This window comes from Thermobia domestica, chromosome 6, assembly GCF_964235325.1.
Source record: "Thermobia domestica chromosome 6, izTheDome1.hap1.1, whole genome shotgun sequence".
In the NCBI taxonomy this organism is placed as follows: domain Eukaryota; kingdom Metazoa; phylum Arthropoda; class Insecta; order Zygentoma; family Lepismatidae; genus Thermobia; species Thermobia domestica.
In genome coordinates this window covers 57,963,565-57,982,208 of record NC_137459.1, presented here as the reverse complement: position 1 = coordinate 57,982,208, position 18,644 = coordinate 57,963,565, and the positions used below count along the sequence as shown (strand labels likewise).

The 18,644-nt window shown below is 37.7% G+C and overlaps 1 protein-coding gene across 2 annotated transcripts in view; it reads left to right on the top strand.

Moving 5' to 3' along the window:
- LOC145688022 (tRNA (cytosine(34)-C(5))-methyltransferase-like) overlaps positions 1-18,644 on the top strand; it is a 202,690-nt gene that overhangs the window by 68,290 nt on the left and 115,756 nt on the right. For both annotated transcript variants that reach the window (XM_081761693.1, XM_081761694.1), the window contains exon 11: positions 15,995-16,124. In XM_081761693.1, coding sequence (XP_081617819.1) covers positions 15,995-16,124 — 130 coding nt within the window. The remainder of the gene's footprint in view (positions 1-15,994; positions 16,125-18,644) is intronic.

The following is an 18,644-nucleotide window of genomic DNA, read 5'->3' as shown; positions in this document are numbered from 1 at the left end:
TTTACAGCTGTTTTAATTGAGTTGTATTTGCTAGAACTGTCGGTTAAAGGAAACAAAAGATCCTATACTCAAACACAAATCATCTCTCTAAAAGCTCTAATGGAAAACGAAACGAATCGTCGTAAACATGTTACGTTCTTGAAGAGGAAAACAGCAAAACATTGATGAGGAAAACAGCAAAACATTGATTGCACAAGCGTATAATGGTATCATTTGCTTGCAAATTTAAAACTTATAGAAGTTGATGGCTTCTTAGGTGAGGGGTTAGTGAACAGGATTTTTGTACTGGTGGTCCAGGGTTCGAATCTCGTCCGTTCTTCTTACGTTTTGTTTCTTTATGCTACACTGAGTTTGTTCATTCCAATTCATTAAGCTTGAATTAAATCTAATACCAGTTAGTGAATTAAATGTAGCTAACATTATTTTCAAATACGAGACGTTATTACATGCTTGTCACTAGCTCACAATACTCAACTTTGATATAAACTCTTGCAGCCTTCATTTAACTCATTTCTTGACGTGTTTTATTACAAAACTCATGAATCGTGGCGAACAAAATTGCTTTACCAGATAATGGTGACTGCTTTGAAACCAAATGACAAGTATGAGAATTAAACCTATCATATCTGTAGTTTGGTGTGGAGAAGAAACCAAATAGCGAACGAAAGGTTTAAGAACAACCACGTTATTAATATAAACTATGCCAAAGATTATTGACTTATATGATTAAAAAAAATCGAAAGAAATTTTGAAAGAACGAATAATACTAACTTAGAATTTTGTAACTGGAGGCAAGGAAATCTAATCTGGCAAGGATAATCTGGAGGTTCTCAAGTCGGAACCATGTGTGAATATTTTGTTTAAATTTAGAATTTTTGGTGATCATTAGTCGGCGATGACACACGTTTAATTGCCTTAATGTATTTGAATATTTTGATCTTTCAATATTTGAATGATCAAATCTTCAATAATAATAATAATAATAATAATAATAATAATAATAATAATAATAATAATAATAATAATAATAATAGTTATTATTATTATTATTATTATTATTATTATTATTATTATTATTATTATTATTATTATTATTAGCAAAGTAATTCAATAACACGTTAATATCTTTAATTATTTACGATAACTACTCGAACTTAAGACGTCCTCGAATCTAAGTCGCACCCCGATTTCGCTGGGCTAAATTAAAGAAAAATAGTAATATGTTATGGTTTTACTATTACTAAAGCACTCTGATATTGGTCATTTTCGATGATTTTATGTATCCCTCTCCCCTCTCCATGTTGGGGGCACGGTATGACAAAAATTACCCCAGACCCGAATGTCATGTACGTTGAAAATTTGATCGAAATCTGTTGGATGGTTCAAGAGTTGTTCTATTTATTTTTATATATTAATCTCCCCTTCTCTTATCCTCTCCTATGTTCTACCGTCAAAGTGAAAATATTAAGACAAAAGTTTCTAGGCCCGAACGTCGTCTATGTTGAAAATTAGATCGAGATCGGTCAGGTGGTTCAAGAGTTGTTAAGTTTTATTCATTTTTATAGATATCTCCCCTCCCCTCCTCCTACCCTACGTTCTACCATCAAAGGGATATGATAAAAACCACCCCAGGTCCAAACCTCATCTATGTTGATAATTTGATTAAGATCAGTTCGGTGGTTTAAGCGTGATGAAGTCACCAAGACAGCATTTTTATTTTTAGTTTTTTACATAGTCCCCCCTTCCCCTCCCCTACATTGTGCCGTCAAGGCAAAAAATGAAAACATCCCAGGTCCGAACCTTATCTATATTGAATGTTTGATTGATTGGGATCAGTCGGATTGTTCAAGAGTTATTAAGTTTTATTCATTTTCATATATTTACCCTCCCCTCCTCTTCCGCAAGTTCTAATATCAAAATGAAATAACAAAAAGCTTCCCAGGTTCGAATTTCATCTATGTTCAAAATGTGATTGAGAACGATCGGGTAGTTCAAGAGTTATTCACCCCCGAACATTGTCACTTTTATTTTTATATTTATAGCTGTTATGTATCCTCCCCCTCCTCTCCATCCTCTACGTTATTCCGTCAAAGCGAAATGGTAAAATCCATCCCTCGCGTTAATCGAGACGGGGACATATAGCCTCATTGCTGACGTCCCCATTAATCCCCCTACTCATACCCTTTAGTGTGTTTAAGTTAGTTTTTTTTGTATTCAGTGGCAAATTTCTAAGTTATTTTTCTTTGTTTCAAAATTCTCGCATTTCTTGTATGATAATACAAGTTAATAATCTTTGACTTGTTTTATATTAATAATCTGAGTTGTTCTTAAACCTTTGGTTTCCAATTTTGTTTTGTCTCTACACCAAACTACAGATATGACAAATTTAATTCTCATACTTTACATTTGATTTCAAAGCGGTCGCCATGAACTGCTTAAAAGCGCTTTTTCCGTCACGAAACACCCAGCAGAGGGCGTACGATATCGTCTACAGCAATGAGAGGAAACTCCGCCTTGTTACGTGACGTCACATGAAGCACGTTCCGTTCAAACACCTAAGCAAAGCTATAATTTTGCTTCTGGTGTGAAAATGGCTCACTACGAAGCTTCTGTTAAAAGCAGCGTGATTGCTTTAATTGAGCATGCGGGCATGAACTATAGCGAGGCAGGCGCGAGATATGGCGTTAACCGTGCTACAGCACCGAGGTGGTGGAGGAGATATGAGGAAACAATAGATGTAAGACGTAAAAGAGGAAGTGGGCGAAAAAGAGTTTCCTCTGCCGAAGAAGACCAGAGTGTAATTGCCCAATGCCGTGAGCACCCTTTCATGTCTGCCCGACAGTTACGAGAGGAAACCAATTTCCCAGGCGATGTTACGACTGTCCGTCGTAGACTCAAATCCTTTGGTTTGAGATCATACAGGGCAGCAGTTAAGGAGCGACTAACAGAAGACCACATGGTTGACCGTCTGGCGTAGTTAAATATTGCACGTGTGTGGGACGAGGTCGTTTTCACAGACGAAAAAATATTTTCCAGTGCAAACTTCGGGCCGAAGCGTGTTTACCGCCCCCCTGGAAAAAGGTATGCCTCTGAATACGTTTCCCGTTCTGGTCGAATGGGACATGTAACTGTCCACTGTTGGGCATGGATATGCAAGGCTGCAAATTTCGGAGGAATCTACAGGATTCCTGGTCGCCTAAACGCCCACAAGTATGTGGAACATCTGGATGAAACGCTTCCGGAAATAAAAGCTCATGTAGGTGACGGCATATTATATTTGCAACAGGACAATAGCTCGATACATAATTCAAATGTGGTTCAGACATGGTTGCAGAGGCAACCTGATGTCGAAATAGTTGACTGGGTTCCTCATGGAGCAGATCTGAACCCTATTGAAAATATGTGGGCCTCTGTTGCAAGAATATTGCGGGAAACCTGGTCGAACAATCCTCCACGAACATCTAATGATCTTTGGGAGCGTGTTGAAGATGCGTGGTCGATCTGTTGCACCCAACGCTATATCTCTCGCCTGGTGGATTCAATGCCACGGCGTATGGCAGCTGTAATCGAGTCCCAAGGGGACTATACACACTATTAATAAATGCTCGCCCACAACACCATCAGCCCTCTCGAGGGCTACCTAATTCGACCCACTTATTAACAAAATTTTATGAAATACATTACGCGACACCAGTGAATGTAAGTGTCTCAGTATGTTCTGCATTAATAAAGAGGCTAACGTGCGAGACTTGGTGGCCGAGTGGTATTATGCTTGCTATGTAAACCAAAACGGCCTGTAACAGTGGTTCGAATCTAGTGAAGAAGACCCCTACTTTTTATCACCAGGGATATTTGCAATACGCCTTCTGCTATGTCCGCCTTCGTACTGTCTATTATATGACACATAATGTGGACCGCCATAAGTGTTTACTTAGTAAACAATTTATAAATATATGAACAAATACCTAGGTATATTAGAGTAACAATGGAATATAGTACTTTCGTCCGACTGACGTCGCTCTGCAAATGTTCATTGTATTACACCGGAAGATGAATTAAATAAAGACTGGAAAATTTGATATAAAAATTGATACGTAATAAGTTAAAGACAAAATATGTAATTATAATCTCATATTTGAAACTAATTTCGACTACAATTAATTCTCTACCTGCTTTCATAAATAATCCAAACCAAACTTCGAGGTTTGGAATGCACAAACTAAGTGTAGCTAAGAGAAAAAAGTAACAAGAAGAGCTGAGATTCAAACCCACGACCACCAGCGTAAGAATTCCTATTACTAACCCTTCATCTATCAAACCATGACGTGAACATGACTTTTGTAAGTTATAAATTTGTATCCAAGAAACACCATTAAGCGTATGTGCAACTACTGGTTTGCTCTTTTTCTCTTCAAAAGCGTAACATGTTTAGGACGATTCGTTTCGTTTTCCATTAGAGTTTCGAAAGAGATTATTTGTGTTTAAGTGTAGGATCTTTAGTTTCCTTTAACCGACACTTCTAGCAAATACAACTTAATTCACACAGCAGTAAAAAAAAAAAAAAAAAAAAAAAAACTCGTACTGCCTTAGAAAGTATTCCTAAAAGCAGAAGCTGCATCATGCATCCTGAACAGTGACGTAACTAACGGCAGTGCGTTGAGGGAGCCCAGAGTAAAACGGGGCCCATTGAAAATTCGTAATTCCACTATTTTTCCTCGATGTCTAAAATGAGACTACTTTAGCCTTACATGAAAAAGAAGCTGTGGAGGGTACTGCGAAGTCTACTGAAAAGATTTATCACGTCCTTGCAGCAACAACTTTAAGTTTTCGAACAGTAATGAAGAACAAGATTGATTGAAATTTTAACTTAGAATGAAATAACTAAAAATCTAATCTTATATAACTCTCATTGATAGTAGTGTTCCGTATTTGTTTAGACGCCTATTCTTTTATAACTTTACCTATGGTGCATGGGGTCCTTGGTTCGATCCCAGCTCACGACGAATGAACTTCATTATGGACAAACACCGTGTGCATGAGTGTCCTCGGGTTTCTCCCGTTTCCTCCCACTTTTTTCATTAAACAATTTCATTTATTTCTCACTATTACTCTCTCCATTAGCATAGTCGGCATAATCGTGGGACGTAAAAATTAGATATTTCATTTCATTTTTCTTTTATAACTGTATATCACTTTTTCTGTGACGAGAGCAACATCTAAGCGAGTATTCAGTAAATTAAACCACTAAAACCTATATTCATTGCACAATAGTGCAGATGAAGTTTAGCCCTTTGGCAACCTTCAGCATGGACAGCAAAAAAAAGCCAATACATTGATATTGAAACAGTAGTTAACGAATTCCTCTGCGAAAAAGATCACCCGTACTGTTGTGTTTCAGATGATAATTTATAATTATACTTAGTTGGTTGAAATTTCTCCATAGTTGTGGGGGCGAGATACTGAAAAAATCCCTACCAAGAGGTGAAGCTGACATGTAAAAGTAGTCAAATACGAACGAAATTAGTGTCGAATTCATATGCAAAGATGAAAAGTGACACTGTGGATGCTGCGTAAGTCCAAAATAAGCCTTGGTTGGCTTCGAGTTGACAATGGGAGGGTGACAGGAATAAAAAATCGAAAATATCCTATATTTGTGTCGAATGGATAGTTTTCGGGATCACTGACATAAAAGGTGATATTTCAGATGTGTATATGTCCAAGGTTGGCCATACTGAAATGGGGTCATAGGGAGAACCAGTAAATACTTCAGAACAGTTCCTTTTTGGTGCGTTTCAAGACACTGAGAGTGAAAAGTGATAATGCACAAATCACAGTCTGAGTTATCGGAGATATGACTTCTGGGGAAGTGTCGTTGCTCCAAGGAGGCATTACTAACTGATCACTCCCTAAAATCGTCACTGTTTTGCAGGGCCGTAGACAGAAATTTATTTCAGCGATCGAAAGCTTGACAGGAATTTATTTCAGCGATTGAGGGCATATTTTACTAAAATGTCTATCATCCAGAGGCGGATCCAGGATGATTGTTTGGGAGGGGCGGTCGTTCGAAGTCAAATCAAGGTAATGCGGATTGCAAAAAAAGAAAAGAAAAAATAGAAAATGAGAAAGAGCTCTTCTGTAGTATTAACTTTCTTAAGAAAGTAAGGCCTATCTACTTTAGGTTTGAATTTACGTTTATAATACAAAGATGAAAAATACTTAGGATATGTTTTATTTTTAAAATAAAAAGTATAAAAAGTTCCCTATTCTGGGGGATGCGATCACCCCAAACACACTCCCCTGGATCCGCCCCTGCTATCACCATCTATAAAATTAGATATATATACAAACAAAAAATTGGGATTTCGTGGGGGCAAAAGCTCTGGATTGCCAAGGCCTGCATCCTGTGTATGTCCCTGCTTCTCTGAATTGTGAAAAGCTCCTCTTCAAAGGTAAGACATAAAATGTAAATAATAAACGTGTAACATAGAATACAATATAAATAGAAAATATGTTACAATTAAGAAATAGAAAATAATTATAAAATAAATTTGAAGGACAATTTTAAAAAAATCAATAATACTTGAAAGTAAAATATACTTTTCAAACAATTTTGCATTTATGCAGGGCTACAAACAAGTGAGGAGTGCCATGTAAATTTAGCAACAAATATAATATTGGAAAATTATTTCGAATTAAACTAGCTGTGACTACATTACTTCAGACTTGAACTTGTGGAATATACAGTATGAGCGTAGCTTAAATCAAATAATCAATAAGAATGGTCTTGATTGGAAGCTCGGACCATCCACGTAGGAGTAACTTACATTAACCATTCACCTAACAGACAATGACGCACAGGGCTTGGCACTACTTTATCAGATGGTTCTATCAAATGTCACTTAATTAAAACAATAGTAACAAATTTTAAAGCTTTAAAAAGTGTCCTGAAGAAGAGGAAGTTCATTTTGCACATTGTAACTAAGTTACAAGAGGTTTACGTCCTATCTGCACGGCGCATCCACCGAGTCAACTTTTGGAATATCCCCTTAAGGTAGCTTTCAACGCAGCTAAGGGAAACGTATGTGAACCAGTAATAGAATTCTCCGTAGCAGAATGGATAAAGTCATGGTTCGATGACCACAAGGTTCGTGGTTCGAAACCCGTCGCCGAAACCAGATTTTTTAAAATCTTAATTCCTCAGTTCTGAAGATCTTTCTCTCCTTTCGTAATCATCTGATGCTTTAAAAAGAGTTCTCCACATTAATTCGACAACTGCCTAATGTGATCCTCGCAGTTCGAAAACTTCCCTTCTTATCTTTCACAAAATCAGAATTTTCGTCATAATACGAATGCTGTCCGATCATTTTTCCCCAATTCTAAATCTGTGTATACAAATCATCCCTCTCTGTCTCCGTACTTGAATCTCAATCTCTCTCTCTCTCTCTCTCTCTCTCTCTCTCGCTCTCTCTCAATGTCACCCAGGAAGTCATATGGCTTGAGATCAAATCTTCGACTCTTGAAGCCAAATGTAAGCTCTTTAGCAATGTGCTATCGTAACTCTATAGGTTTGTTGTTAAAACCAGTGTCTTTTAAACTTTATTCGGCGGGGAGGGGGGAAGGAAGAGATTTTCCGGCGACATAAGATTTTCACTTTTTATTAGTGTATTACTATACATTTGATCAAAAAATACGTATTTATGAAGCTCAAGAGAGGGGGAATTACACCCTCCTGTCCTGCCCAAATGACGCCCCTGAAACATTTGCTTGCACTTACTGAAAAGAAATTCAATGAATCATTGAATAAAACTCGTTTCTGTCCGTAGATATTTTAGAGCTCTTGGCAATTTCCATAGATTTCTTAGGGAGCATCTTACTAGCTTGCACTCTTTAAAGAAAGAAAAATGAAACTAAAGATATTTATGAAGCTCTGGGAAGATTGTGTGACTTTCCTCTAATTTAGGCTCTTAAAAATATTTCAGAACAAACGAATGGAAGAGACTGTTTTAAAGCTATAACGTTGTAAATTTGATTCCTGTTTCTTTTTCAGCTGAATGGAAAGAGTGTACTACGTCACACACACTGCTTTAGACAAGGAGAGGTGGAGGACGGGGAGGAGTTGGAATAAATACTAGAAGCAACTAATCGATTGATACATGTATTGCGGGAATGCATAAGAAAACTGGGCAAGAGTTTGTTATTCATTTAGACATAGAATTTTTGTAACAAATTTTATGCCGCGGACTGTACAAATAATACAGGGTGCGGCAGCGTTCATAGTAGAATATTAAAAACACAGCATCAGGCAGTAACTGTAATTTATTTATTACCTCTTATGTCAATTAATAGTTAAAGGTATGCTATTTACTAATGTGTACGTCATTGCCCATTGCGTGGATTATTTTTTGAATATGACTTCTGTCAAATGATGCCCCCTCTGTACAACACATTCATCTAGGCGACGTTGGAAGCTTTCAATAACTCGGCCTAACGTATTCCCTGGGACATTGCCGACGGCAGTTCTGATGCGATCCTTCAACTCAGGAATGGTGGCACAACGTGTTCGGGAAACTTCTTGCTTCAGGTAGCCCTAAAGGAAAAAGTCTTCACATGAAAGATCAGGTGAGCGAGGCGGCCAGGAAATGTCACCAAAACGGGAAATTACTCTACCTGGAAATGTCTGTCGCAAGAAATCCATGCAAATTCTGGCTGTATGCAAGGTCGCTCCGTCTTGTTGGAACCATAATTGTTCCACATCCACATCGACCATACCTAATTGGGGAAGAACGAAGTCTTGCAGCATCTTTAGGTAGCGTTCACTGGTGACAGTTACAGCCACACCGCTGTATCCTCAAAGAAGTAAGGGCCAATAATCCCAAAGGAAGCAACCCCACACCCCACTGTGACACGAGGACAGTGCAAGGGCTTGATGTGCAGTTCATGCGGGTTTACATCATTTCAAAAACGCATATTCTGTTTATTCACTGAACCACATAACTCGAAATGAGCTTCATCTGACATCAGGATGGTGTGCAACATTTGTGGATTTTGGCGAAGGAGATCACGCATGGTTAAGCAGAACGTTTCTCGTGAAACCCAATCGCGGGACCTAATTTCCTGAACAATCTGAAGCTTATATGGATGAAAATGGAGATCTTCGTGCAATATTCTCCTGAATGAGCGATCGGACATACGCACACTTTGCAAATGACGACGAACAGATCATTTTGGGCTACGCAATATTGCAGCACGAACATTTTCCACGGCTTCTAGTGTCCACAAAGTTCTTTCACTTCTTCCCGGTTTGCCATTGCAAACAGAACGTGTTGTTCGAAATGCACGTACCTCACAATAGTCCGTCCATCTGGAACTTTCTTATGACGTCCCAAGTTGAAATGTTGCCGAAATAGACGCTGGGTAGCAATAACAGAGTTGTTATTGTTGAAATAACTTCCAACAGCAAAGGCACGATGCTGTGCACTCCACCGCTCCATATCACTGTCACACTCGAAATGGCAGCTCATTAGTACACGAATGCGGCACGAGCTGGCGCGCATTCATGCAGTACGTCATTGTACTACGCAAGTCAAATTACGCTATGAACGCTGCCGCACCCTGTACAAGTGCTCCCGTTTCTACAAGTTCAGAACATAAATCAGAACCTGTATTTCAGGATTTAGGATTTAAATTTCTGGGCTTTCGGCATCTATGGCCATTAAGCATGTCACGTTTGAGGGATGACGTCCCTCGACGAACACACTATCTGGGGAAAGGGAAGGAAGGAAGCGGCCTGGGACCTATAAGTTAGGTACCACCCCGCCTAAAACCTCATTCAAGATGGCTGGCTTGAAAAAGCGTTTTACACTTTTTCGACCGAGTGCTCCTACTGGGAATCGAACCCGGTACCGCTCCCACCGAAGGCGAGAGCGCTAGCGACTACGCTACGCGGGGCCACCGACCTGTGTTTCAGTCTTCATCATCTGCTAGAACTCAGAGAGACAGTTGTGAAGAAAACAGTGTGTACAAATACAAGTGTGGAGAAAAGTGATCCAGGAAGCCATAATAGTTTTACAAGGTAATCAAAAAGTGAAGCCCGCGGGAGTTGCTGGACTCCCACCGGGCGCCTCCCCAGGTGGCGGATAGGGGAATGCCCACCAGATATGGCGGGTACCGGAAATCACCGGGGCGGACCAAAACCAGACTGCTGCCTTGCAGTTAGTAGTGGAACTACTAAGGCTAGGGGAGGAGGACCCCAACAGAAAACTCCTGGTCCTCCAGGTTGGGGGTTGTGCGCAGGGCTAACAACTCTACCACGGAAAACGAAACTGTTCAGAAACAGAAGCCAGAGCCTCGGAATTGGAAAGGAGCAGTGGAGACGGCAAAGCAACGGAAGAAGGATGTGAAGATAGGAACATGGAACATACGAACAATGCTAGAACCTGGGAAAATGGAAGAGGTCGCTCAAGAGACAATAGAAAAAAATATGGATATAGTGGCGTTGCAGGAGATTCGATGGGAAGGCAACGGCAGAAGTGATAAAAATAATTACACTTTCTATTACAACGGAACCGCAACAAAAACCGGACAATATGTAACTGGATTCATGATAGGCAGACATTTCAGAGATAACATACTACAATACACACCAGTCAACGAAAGAATAAGCAAAATTAGAATAAAAGGAAAATTCCGGAATATCTCAATAATCACAGTTCACGCCCCTACTGAAGAAACAGACATTGCAAAGAAAGAAGAATTCTACGAGAACAGAAGAAACTTACGAAAACACACCGAAATATGATACAATAATAGTACTGGGAGACTTCAATGCCAAACTAGGAAGCAGAGATGCAAACACGCAAGTCACTGGGAAAAACACACTGCATGCAGAAAGCAGTGACAATGGACAACTGCTAATTCAATTTGCAATAAGAAACCAATTAGTAGTAAAGAGTACAAGCTTCCCACACAAACAGATACACTTGGGAACCTGGAAATCTCCTGATAATAACACGATAAATCAAATAGATCATGTTCTTATCAACCGCAGATATACATCCTCCATAATAGATGTTAAGAGCCGAAGGGGTCCAAACTGCGATACAGACCACTTTCTAGTGGAAATAAAATTAAGGGAGAGAATATGCATAAAACAGCAACAGAAAACAGTCACAAATGAGAAATGGAATACAGAGAAACTAAAGATCAGAGAAGAAGCTGATAAATTCAAGGACACAATTGAAAATAAATGTGAAAAAATGACAGAAAAAGTTAACTCATCGATACAAGAGAAATGGGACGAGGTTGTATCCGTAATAAAAGAAGCTGCGACGGAAACAATTGGAGTGAAGAAAAATGGAAACAACAAAGCAAAATGGTTTGATGAAGAATGTCAAGAAATAATTAGCCAGAAAAATGAAGCAAGAAGAAAAATGCTACAAAGAGAGACAAGAAGCAACTACGAAAGGTATAAAGAGCTGAGGAAACAAGCGAAAAAGGTTTGTAAAAAGAAAAAGAGAGAGATGATAAAGGGTATGATAGAGGAAATAGAGAACTTAAATAAAGAAAATGAAACCAGAAAATTTTATGCAGCAATGAAGAGAATGAAAAGAGAATATCAGCCAAAAATGATAGGATACAAAAACAAGAAAGAAGAAATAGTAGGAGATAAAGAAAAAATAATGAAAATATGAGTTGAGTTGATTTTGAGTATAACGTCCCGTTCAGCAGCGAGGCTATATGAGACGTGGACCTACTGATTAACGTGGAATCCGAACCACATAAGCTCCCACCGGGAATCGAACCCGGGTCTCCCACGCCAAAGGCGCGTACGCTAACCGCTTAGCCACGGATGAGCTCCTAATGAAAATATGGACAGACTATTTTAAAGAGTTATTGAACCCTCAGACACAGATGGAAGAAGATCTACAAGAGAAACAACAGGAGCAAATAGACAAAGACAAGATGACTAAAGCACACAAGAAAGGAAAATCTGAGGAAGAAGTTGAAGCAGCACCTTCGAAGGAAGAAATAGGAGAGATGATTAATAAACTGAAGAACAATAAGGCCCCGGGAGGAGATAGCATAACCATAGAACTAATAAAACATGCAGGTCCTAAACTGAAAGAAAAAATATATGACATAATTCAGCAAATATGGATGGAAGAAGACATACCAGACAGACGGAAGATAGGAATAATACATCCTCTGCATAAAAAAGGAAATAGAATGGATTGTAAAAACTACAGAGGAATCATGCTCTTAAATGTAGCATACAAAATATTAACAGGCATAATCAACAATAGAATCAAGAAGTATGCAGAGAAGGAAATAGGGGAATATCAATATGGATTTCGAAAAAATCGCAGCACGATTGACCAGCTGTTTATCATGAGGCAGGTAATAGAAAAAAAGTTATGAATACGGCACGGATCTACATATATTATTCATAGATTTCAAACAGGCTTTCGACAGTGTGGACAGAAACAGACTCACAGAGGCACTTGAGAACATACGGATACCAAAAAAACTCATAAGACTTGTACAGATGACGCTCAACAAAACAACAGCAAAAGTAAAAATAGAGCAGTTAGTAGGAGAAGAATTCCAATATAATAAAGGAGTTAAACAAGGAAACGGATTATCAACAACACTGTTCATAATCGCCCTACATACAGCCATACAGAAAATAGACAAACGAGGAACTATAATGTACAAAACCAGCCAAATCTGTGCATACGCCGATGATGTTGCAATAATCGCAAGAACAGAAAACGAACTGAAAAGAATGTACATAGAACTGGAAAAAGCAACCACGGTAATGGGTGAACGTGAGCAAAACCAAACATATGATAATAACAACTGCAGAACATAGAAGAAATACAACGAACATAACAATACAAAATAAGACGTTTGAAAGTGTGCCACATTTAAATATTTAGGATACTTAATAGATAACAGAAAACAACACAACAATAGCAATAAAAGAACGAATTCAAGCAGGAAACAAAGCTTATCACGCCAACAACATGCTGCTGAAAAATAAGGTAATTAACAGAAGCACAAAATTAAAAATATATAGAACTCTCATAAGACCAATAGTAACATATGCTTCAGAAGTATGGACACTCACCAAAGAAAACGAAAATAACCTACGCGTATTCGAAAGAAAAGTAATAAGGAAGATCTATGGCCCTGTGAAAACTGAAGAGGAATGGAGAATACGCTCCAATAGAGAAATAGAAGAAATTCTGGAAAACAAAGACAGTCCGATACATAAAAGCACAAAGACTGAGATGGCTGGGTCACGTGGAACGCATGGAAGAAGATCGCCTTCCCAAAAGGATCGTGAATGAGAAGAGCTTTTCTAGCAGAAGAAAAGGGAGACCCAAACAGAGATGGATAGATAATGTGCAGGAGGATCTCCGGATATTGAAAGTGGCTAACTGGAAACAGACAGCCAGAGACAGGAAAAGATGGATGCAACTGGTGGAAGAAGCCAAGGCCCATATCGGGCTGTAGAGATGTGTGGTAAGGTAAGGTAAGGTAATCAAAAAGTGAAGATAAAATTTGTAAATCCAAAATTATGTAGTCTTTTTACCTTGTGTGCAAGCGAATGCCATTCAGTTCGAACGACAACTTAAATTAGGTGATGTTCGTCGATATTCATATTTCTAAAGCGTTCACTGTGGGACAGGACAAAGTTTCTTTTCTAATGGTTCATGGATTGAAACTTTTTTTTTTTCTTCCTTCAAGAAGAGTTTCTAGATCGCTTGAGAGTTTGTTAGTTTATAATCTTCTTTAATGAGGCTTTTAAATAGTTATTCAGAAGGGACAAATGGATGTACAAGCAGTTGCAAGGTTCTGGGACAAGTTGTTATGCGTAATCAGTGTGTCCCTGACGAGAAACTACGGAAGGACTGTTAAAGCAGTTTGTGAAGGAATTTTCCCTTTGTCTCTGACAAAATAGTTACAAACTTTCGGGAATGGTGTAAATAATTTAAACTTCTTTTCTCGTCTCCCGAACCTCATCAGAGCGGTTACAGATAACTCAAGGGAAAGCTTGATAAATTTCGAAATATGCGCCTTGCATGTTATATATGGTGCGATGAAACTTGGTGTTGAATCGGTGAAGTGGAATATATGTATACTAGTACGTGACTTGGCACTAACTTTTCAATGAGTCACTATCAAATGTTTTAATAGTTTACAGTTTTTAAAGCTATTGTTCATCCTACGATAGAAATTCCATCACAGTGTAAACTTTTGCTAGCGTATTAATAATAAATGTAATTTTTAGAAATACGAGCCATAGATTTGGCTATTCCTGCCTTCTTGGCATCATTCTATGGTTCCCAGTGTTTAATACAATCACTTCTCCAACAAGATATAAGCTTCCACATCGCTTCTGAAGTTAAAAATTGCTCTTCCACTTGCTCATTACTAGTTGGCTCTGAATTACCGGAATTTAGTACCATAGCAAAGCAATCCACGTGGGAAGAACCTATTTTCAAATCATACTTCTTTTTACTACAGTCTTCGAACAGCTTAGAGGACAGGGCTAGACTAATTGCTGCATCATCCATAGAAGCAGGAGCTTGGCTTAAAACTTTACCTTTGTTCCCTCTAGGCCTTCATCTTAGTAATGAGAGATTTCGAGTAGCAGTTGCGTTACAGTTGGGAGCAAATATTTGTGAACCTCATAAATGTCAGGCATGTAAAAATCCAGTAGATAAAAAAAAAGACATGCATAGACTCTCTTGCATAAAAAGTACAGGAAGATATCCTCGACACTGAAGTGTCAATGACATAATGAGAGCACTCATTTCAACAGATCTACCAGCTATAAAAGAACCAAATGGATGTAGTAGAACAGATGGTAAAAGGCCAGATGGGATGACCTTAATACCTTGGAAGAAAGACAGATCATTGATTTGGGATTTTACATGCACAGACACTTTCGCCCGTTCTAACCTTCCTTTCTCCTCATTCCAAGCGGGCAATGTAGTCAGTCGGAAAGAAACAGAAACAAGAATTTTAGAAATGATCCAAAAAAAATGGATCAAAAGATTGCGATCTTGGCCAATAATTAGTTTTTTAATCAAGGGTCACAAAATTTTTGAACGGACCCAAAATCGAGTTTCCATATTTTTTACAGAGTAAGCACATAATACTAAGTAAATTGTTAGTTTTGGTTTGACTACACTATATCTAGTTCTCAAAATATGGGGCGTACAAGAAAATGATTGAATGAAAAATATTGAATTTTGTGGATCAGAAACCACAAAATTTTTTAACTTTTTTTTTTTTTTTTTTTTTTTTTTTTTTTTTTTTTTTTTTTTTTTTTTTACACGGAATAAGCACATCATACTGAGTAAGTTGTTAGTTTTGGTTTGGGTACACTATATGTAGTTCTCGAGATATAAGGCCTAGAAGGAAATTTTTGCCTGAAATGTATTGGATCTTTTGATCCAAAAAGAAGAAAATACAATAGCTTAACAGAGAGGCACCAATTTTTAACCATTGCCATTGAATCCAGTGGATCGTGGGGCAAAGAAGCCCTCAACTTTATAAAGGAAGTAGGTAAAGGCATCACCCATTTATTCGGTGGTGATAGAGCAAACACCTTCCTAATTCAAAGAATAAGCATGGCAGTACAAACAGGTAATGTAGCCTCTATATTGGGAACCATACCACCCGGTAAAGAGCTAGACGAGATTTTCCTGCTTTACAACACCTTCCATTATGTTATTTATTCTTTTTCTCTGCTGAAGAAAACGTTTGATTCGTGTCTGACAATTAGATTTTCTATATTTATGAGTTATAAGAATCTGTTGTTACTTTTGTTTTTCCTCATGGCCTTCGCCTTCATATATTGTATAAATTTTATTTTCTTGTTTTGTTATTAGGTAATTTTTATATATGTATTTTTAGAAATAAATGAAAATAAAGGGATTGTGCTATTTTTTTTCTTTTTTTTAAAATTCTACTCAATTAGGGAGTTCTATACAATAAAATCCAACTTCAACCCTAAACAGTTGTTGAGGAAATCGCAGAATGATGCTGGATTGTATTTTTGCACGTCTTCAGTGAAAAATGTGGTCGAGAACAACAAGAAAATGCTAAAGGTAAGTACCGTATCTAGCATAATTTCGTTTTCTTTGTGCAGTGCGAAGAGCCGCGATGGCTCAGTAGGAAATCATTGATCTCTGCTTCGTGGGGCCCTGGTTCGATCCCAGCTCGCGCCGTGGGACTTTGTGGTGGACAAACACCATGCTCGTGGGTTTTCTCGGTGTTCTCCCATTTTCTTCATTCCACCATTTCACTCATCTCATCGTCACCGTCTCCTTTGGCGTAACCGTGAGATGTAAAACTTAAAGATTTAATTTCGTTTCATTTCACGATACTGATTGACTAACTGATAACTAGACTTCGGAATTTTGCCTATTTGCATTTTTTTTTTTTCCTGATGTGATATTGATTATGCTCTTTAAACAGAAATTCGTTTCAGCTGCTTTGGGGTAAAATAGTAGAGTTTTATAGCGCATATATTTGCATATTTCGGAGGTTAGTGCAGGTTTATGTCGTTATTGCATATAAATGCATATTTAATGAAACGACCAAATTGATAATTTTTAACGTGCAATAACTTTCGTCATAAATGGAATTCCAAGTTTCTAAAATAAATAAACTCAAGATCTTGAAATGGTTCTTTGTTATCGGCTTCGAATATCTTCCAAGGTCATGTAAAAGGAGAATAAGAAACGGGTGAGTGATTCATCCTCCCGGCAGTGATGCATGATTGTCATCTTGATATATATATATATATATAATATAAGATATAAATAACGGTTTCAAATCACCCAGAACAAAATTTCCACGTCACCCATCTCGGAAGTTAAAGTTACTACTGTTATATATGTGTGTGTGTAGATTTGAAATTGTGTGGTCCTGTGGCAGTGTAAAAGTACCGAAAGAAAAATCTTCTAGAAATTATCTCCTGAAACAGGGTCCATTTAGTTGTAGTGTGACATCTTCAAATTGAATTTTAACTAGCTCAGAATTTGGTCCAATTTTTGTCTATTTTTGTCCAACCTAGAACAAATTTTGTACCATTCAAATTAACAAAGCGGGAATATTTCAAAATTTGGGCCACTTGGATGGTCTGTAGTGCCACATCTTCAAATCTGAAATTTAACTAGCTCAGAATTTTGTCCATTCTTGTCCACCGATGAAAAACTTTACGTAAAATTCAAGTAAGCGAGGGAGGGCTATTTAAAAGTTTGGCCACTTTGATGACCTGTGGTGCGAGATCTTCAAATTCGAAATTTAACTAGCTCACAATTTTGTCCAATTTTCGTTCATTTTTGCGCACACAAGAAAAAAATTTTGAAAATTCAAATAAACGAGGGAAGACCATTTAAAACTTTGGCCACTTTGATGACCTGTAGTGCATCTTCAAACCTGAATTTTAAATACCTCAGAATTTTGTTCAATTTTTGTCCACCCAAGAAATTCTTCTTATAAAATTCAAGTAAAAGAGGGAGGGCCATTTCAAAATTTGGCCATTTCGATCACCTGTAGTGACAGATCTTCAAATTCGAAATTTAACAAGCTCACAATTTTGTCCAATTTTCGTCCATTTTTGTTCACAGAAGAAAAAAATTTGTACCATTCAAATAAACGAGGGAGGACCACTTCAAGATTTGCCGACTTCAATCATCTGTAATGCGACATGTTCAAAATCTGAATTCTAAATAGCTTATAATTTTGTCCGATTTTTGTACATTTTTGTACTACCAAGAAAAAATATGTACCATTGAATCAAACGAGGAAGGGCCATTTGAAATTTTAGCCACATCGATCAGTGTAACATGCTCAAATTCGCATTTTAACAAGCTTAGAAGTTTGTCCAATCTTTGTACCACATACAAAATATTTTGTACCATCCAAATAAACGAGGAGGGTCGTTTCAAAATTTGACTAAGCTGATCGATGTGGCCAAAATTTTAAATGGCTCTCTGTCGTTTGTTTCAATTGTAAAAAAATTTTCTTCGTGGTTCACCAATGTACAAAAACGGGACAAAATTATGATCTAATTAAAATTCGAATTTGAAGATGTCGCACTAAAGGTAATCGAACTGGCCAAATTTTGAAATGGGCCTACTTTGTTAATTTGAATGGTGCAAAATTTTTTCTTGGATTGAAAAAATGGACAATAATTGGATAGAATTCTGAGCTAGTTAAAATTCGAATTTGAAGATGTCGGCCGACAGGTGATCGAAGTGGCCCAAATTTTGAAATGGCCTTCCGTCGTTTATTTAAATGGTACAAAATTTTTCTTGGGTGGAAAAAATGGACACAATTCTGCTCTAGTTAAAATTGAAATTTAAAGGTGTAGCAATACAATTATTGGACCTTCTGAAACAACGGATTGAAGTCGAGAGACGTTAACAATTCAAGGAGAAAATATATTTTGCACAGTGTATGCTAAACAAGTAATATTTTCAAAGTAAGTATGCTTGTTTTTAGAAGAGGACATTCCCATTTTGTTCGATAGCAAAAGCTTAAACTTCAGCAGCGCCCTATTTTCTTGGCCTTCTTATATAGCAGTTTCAAGTCTGGTAATGAGTTCTACAAGTATGAAA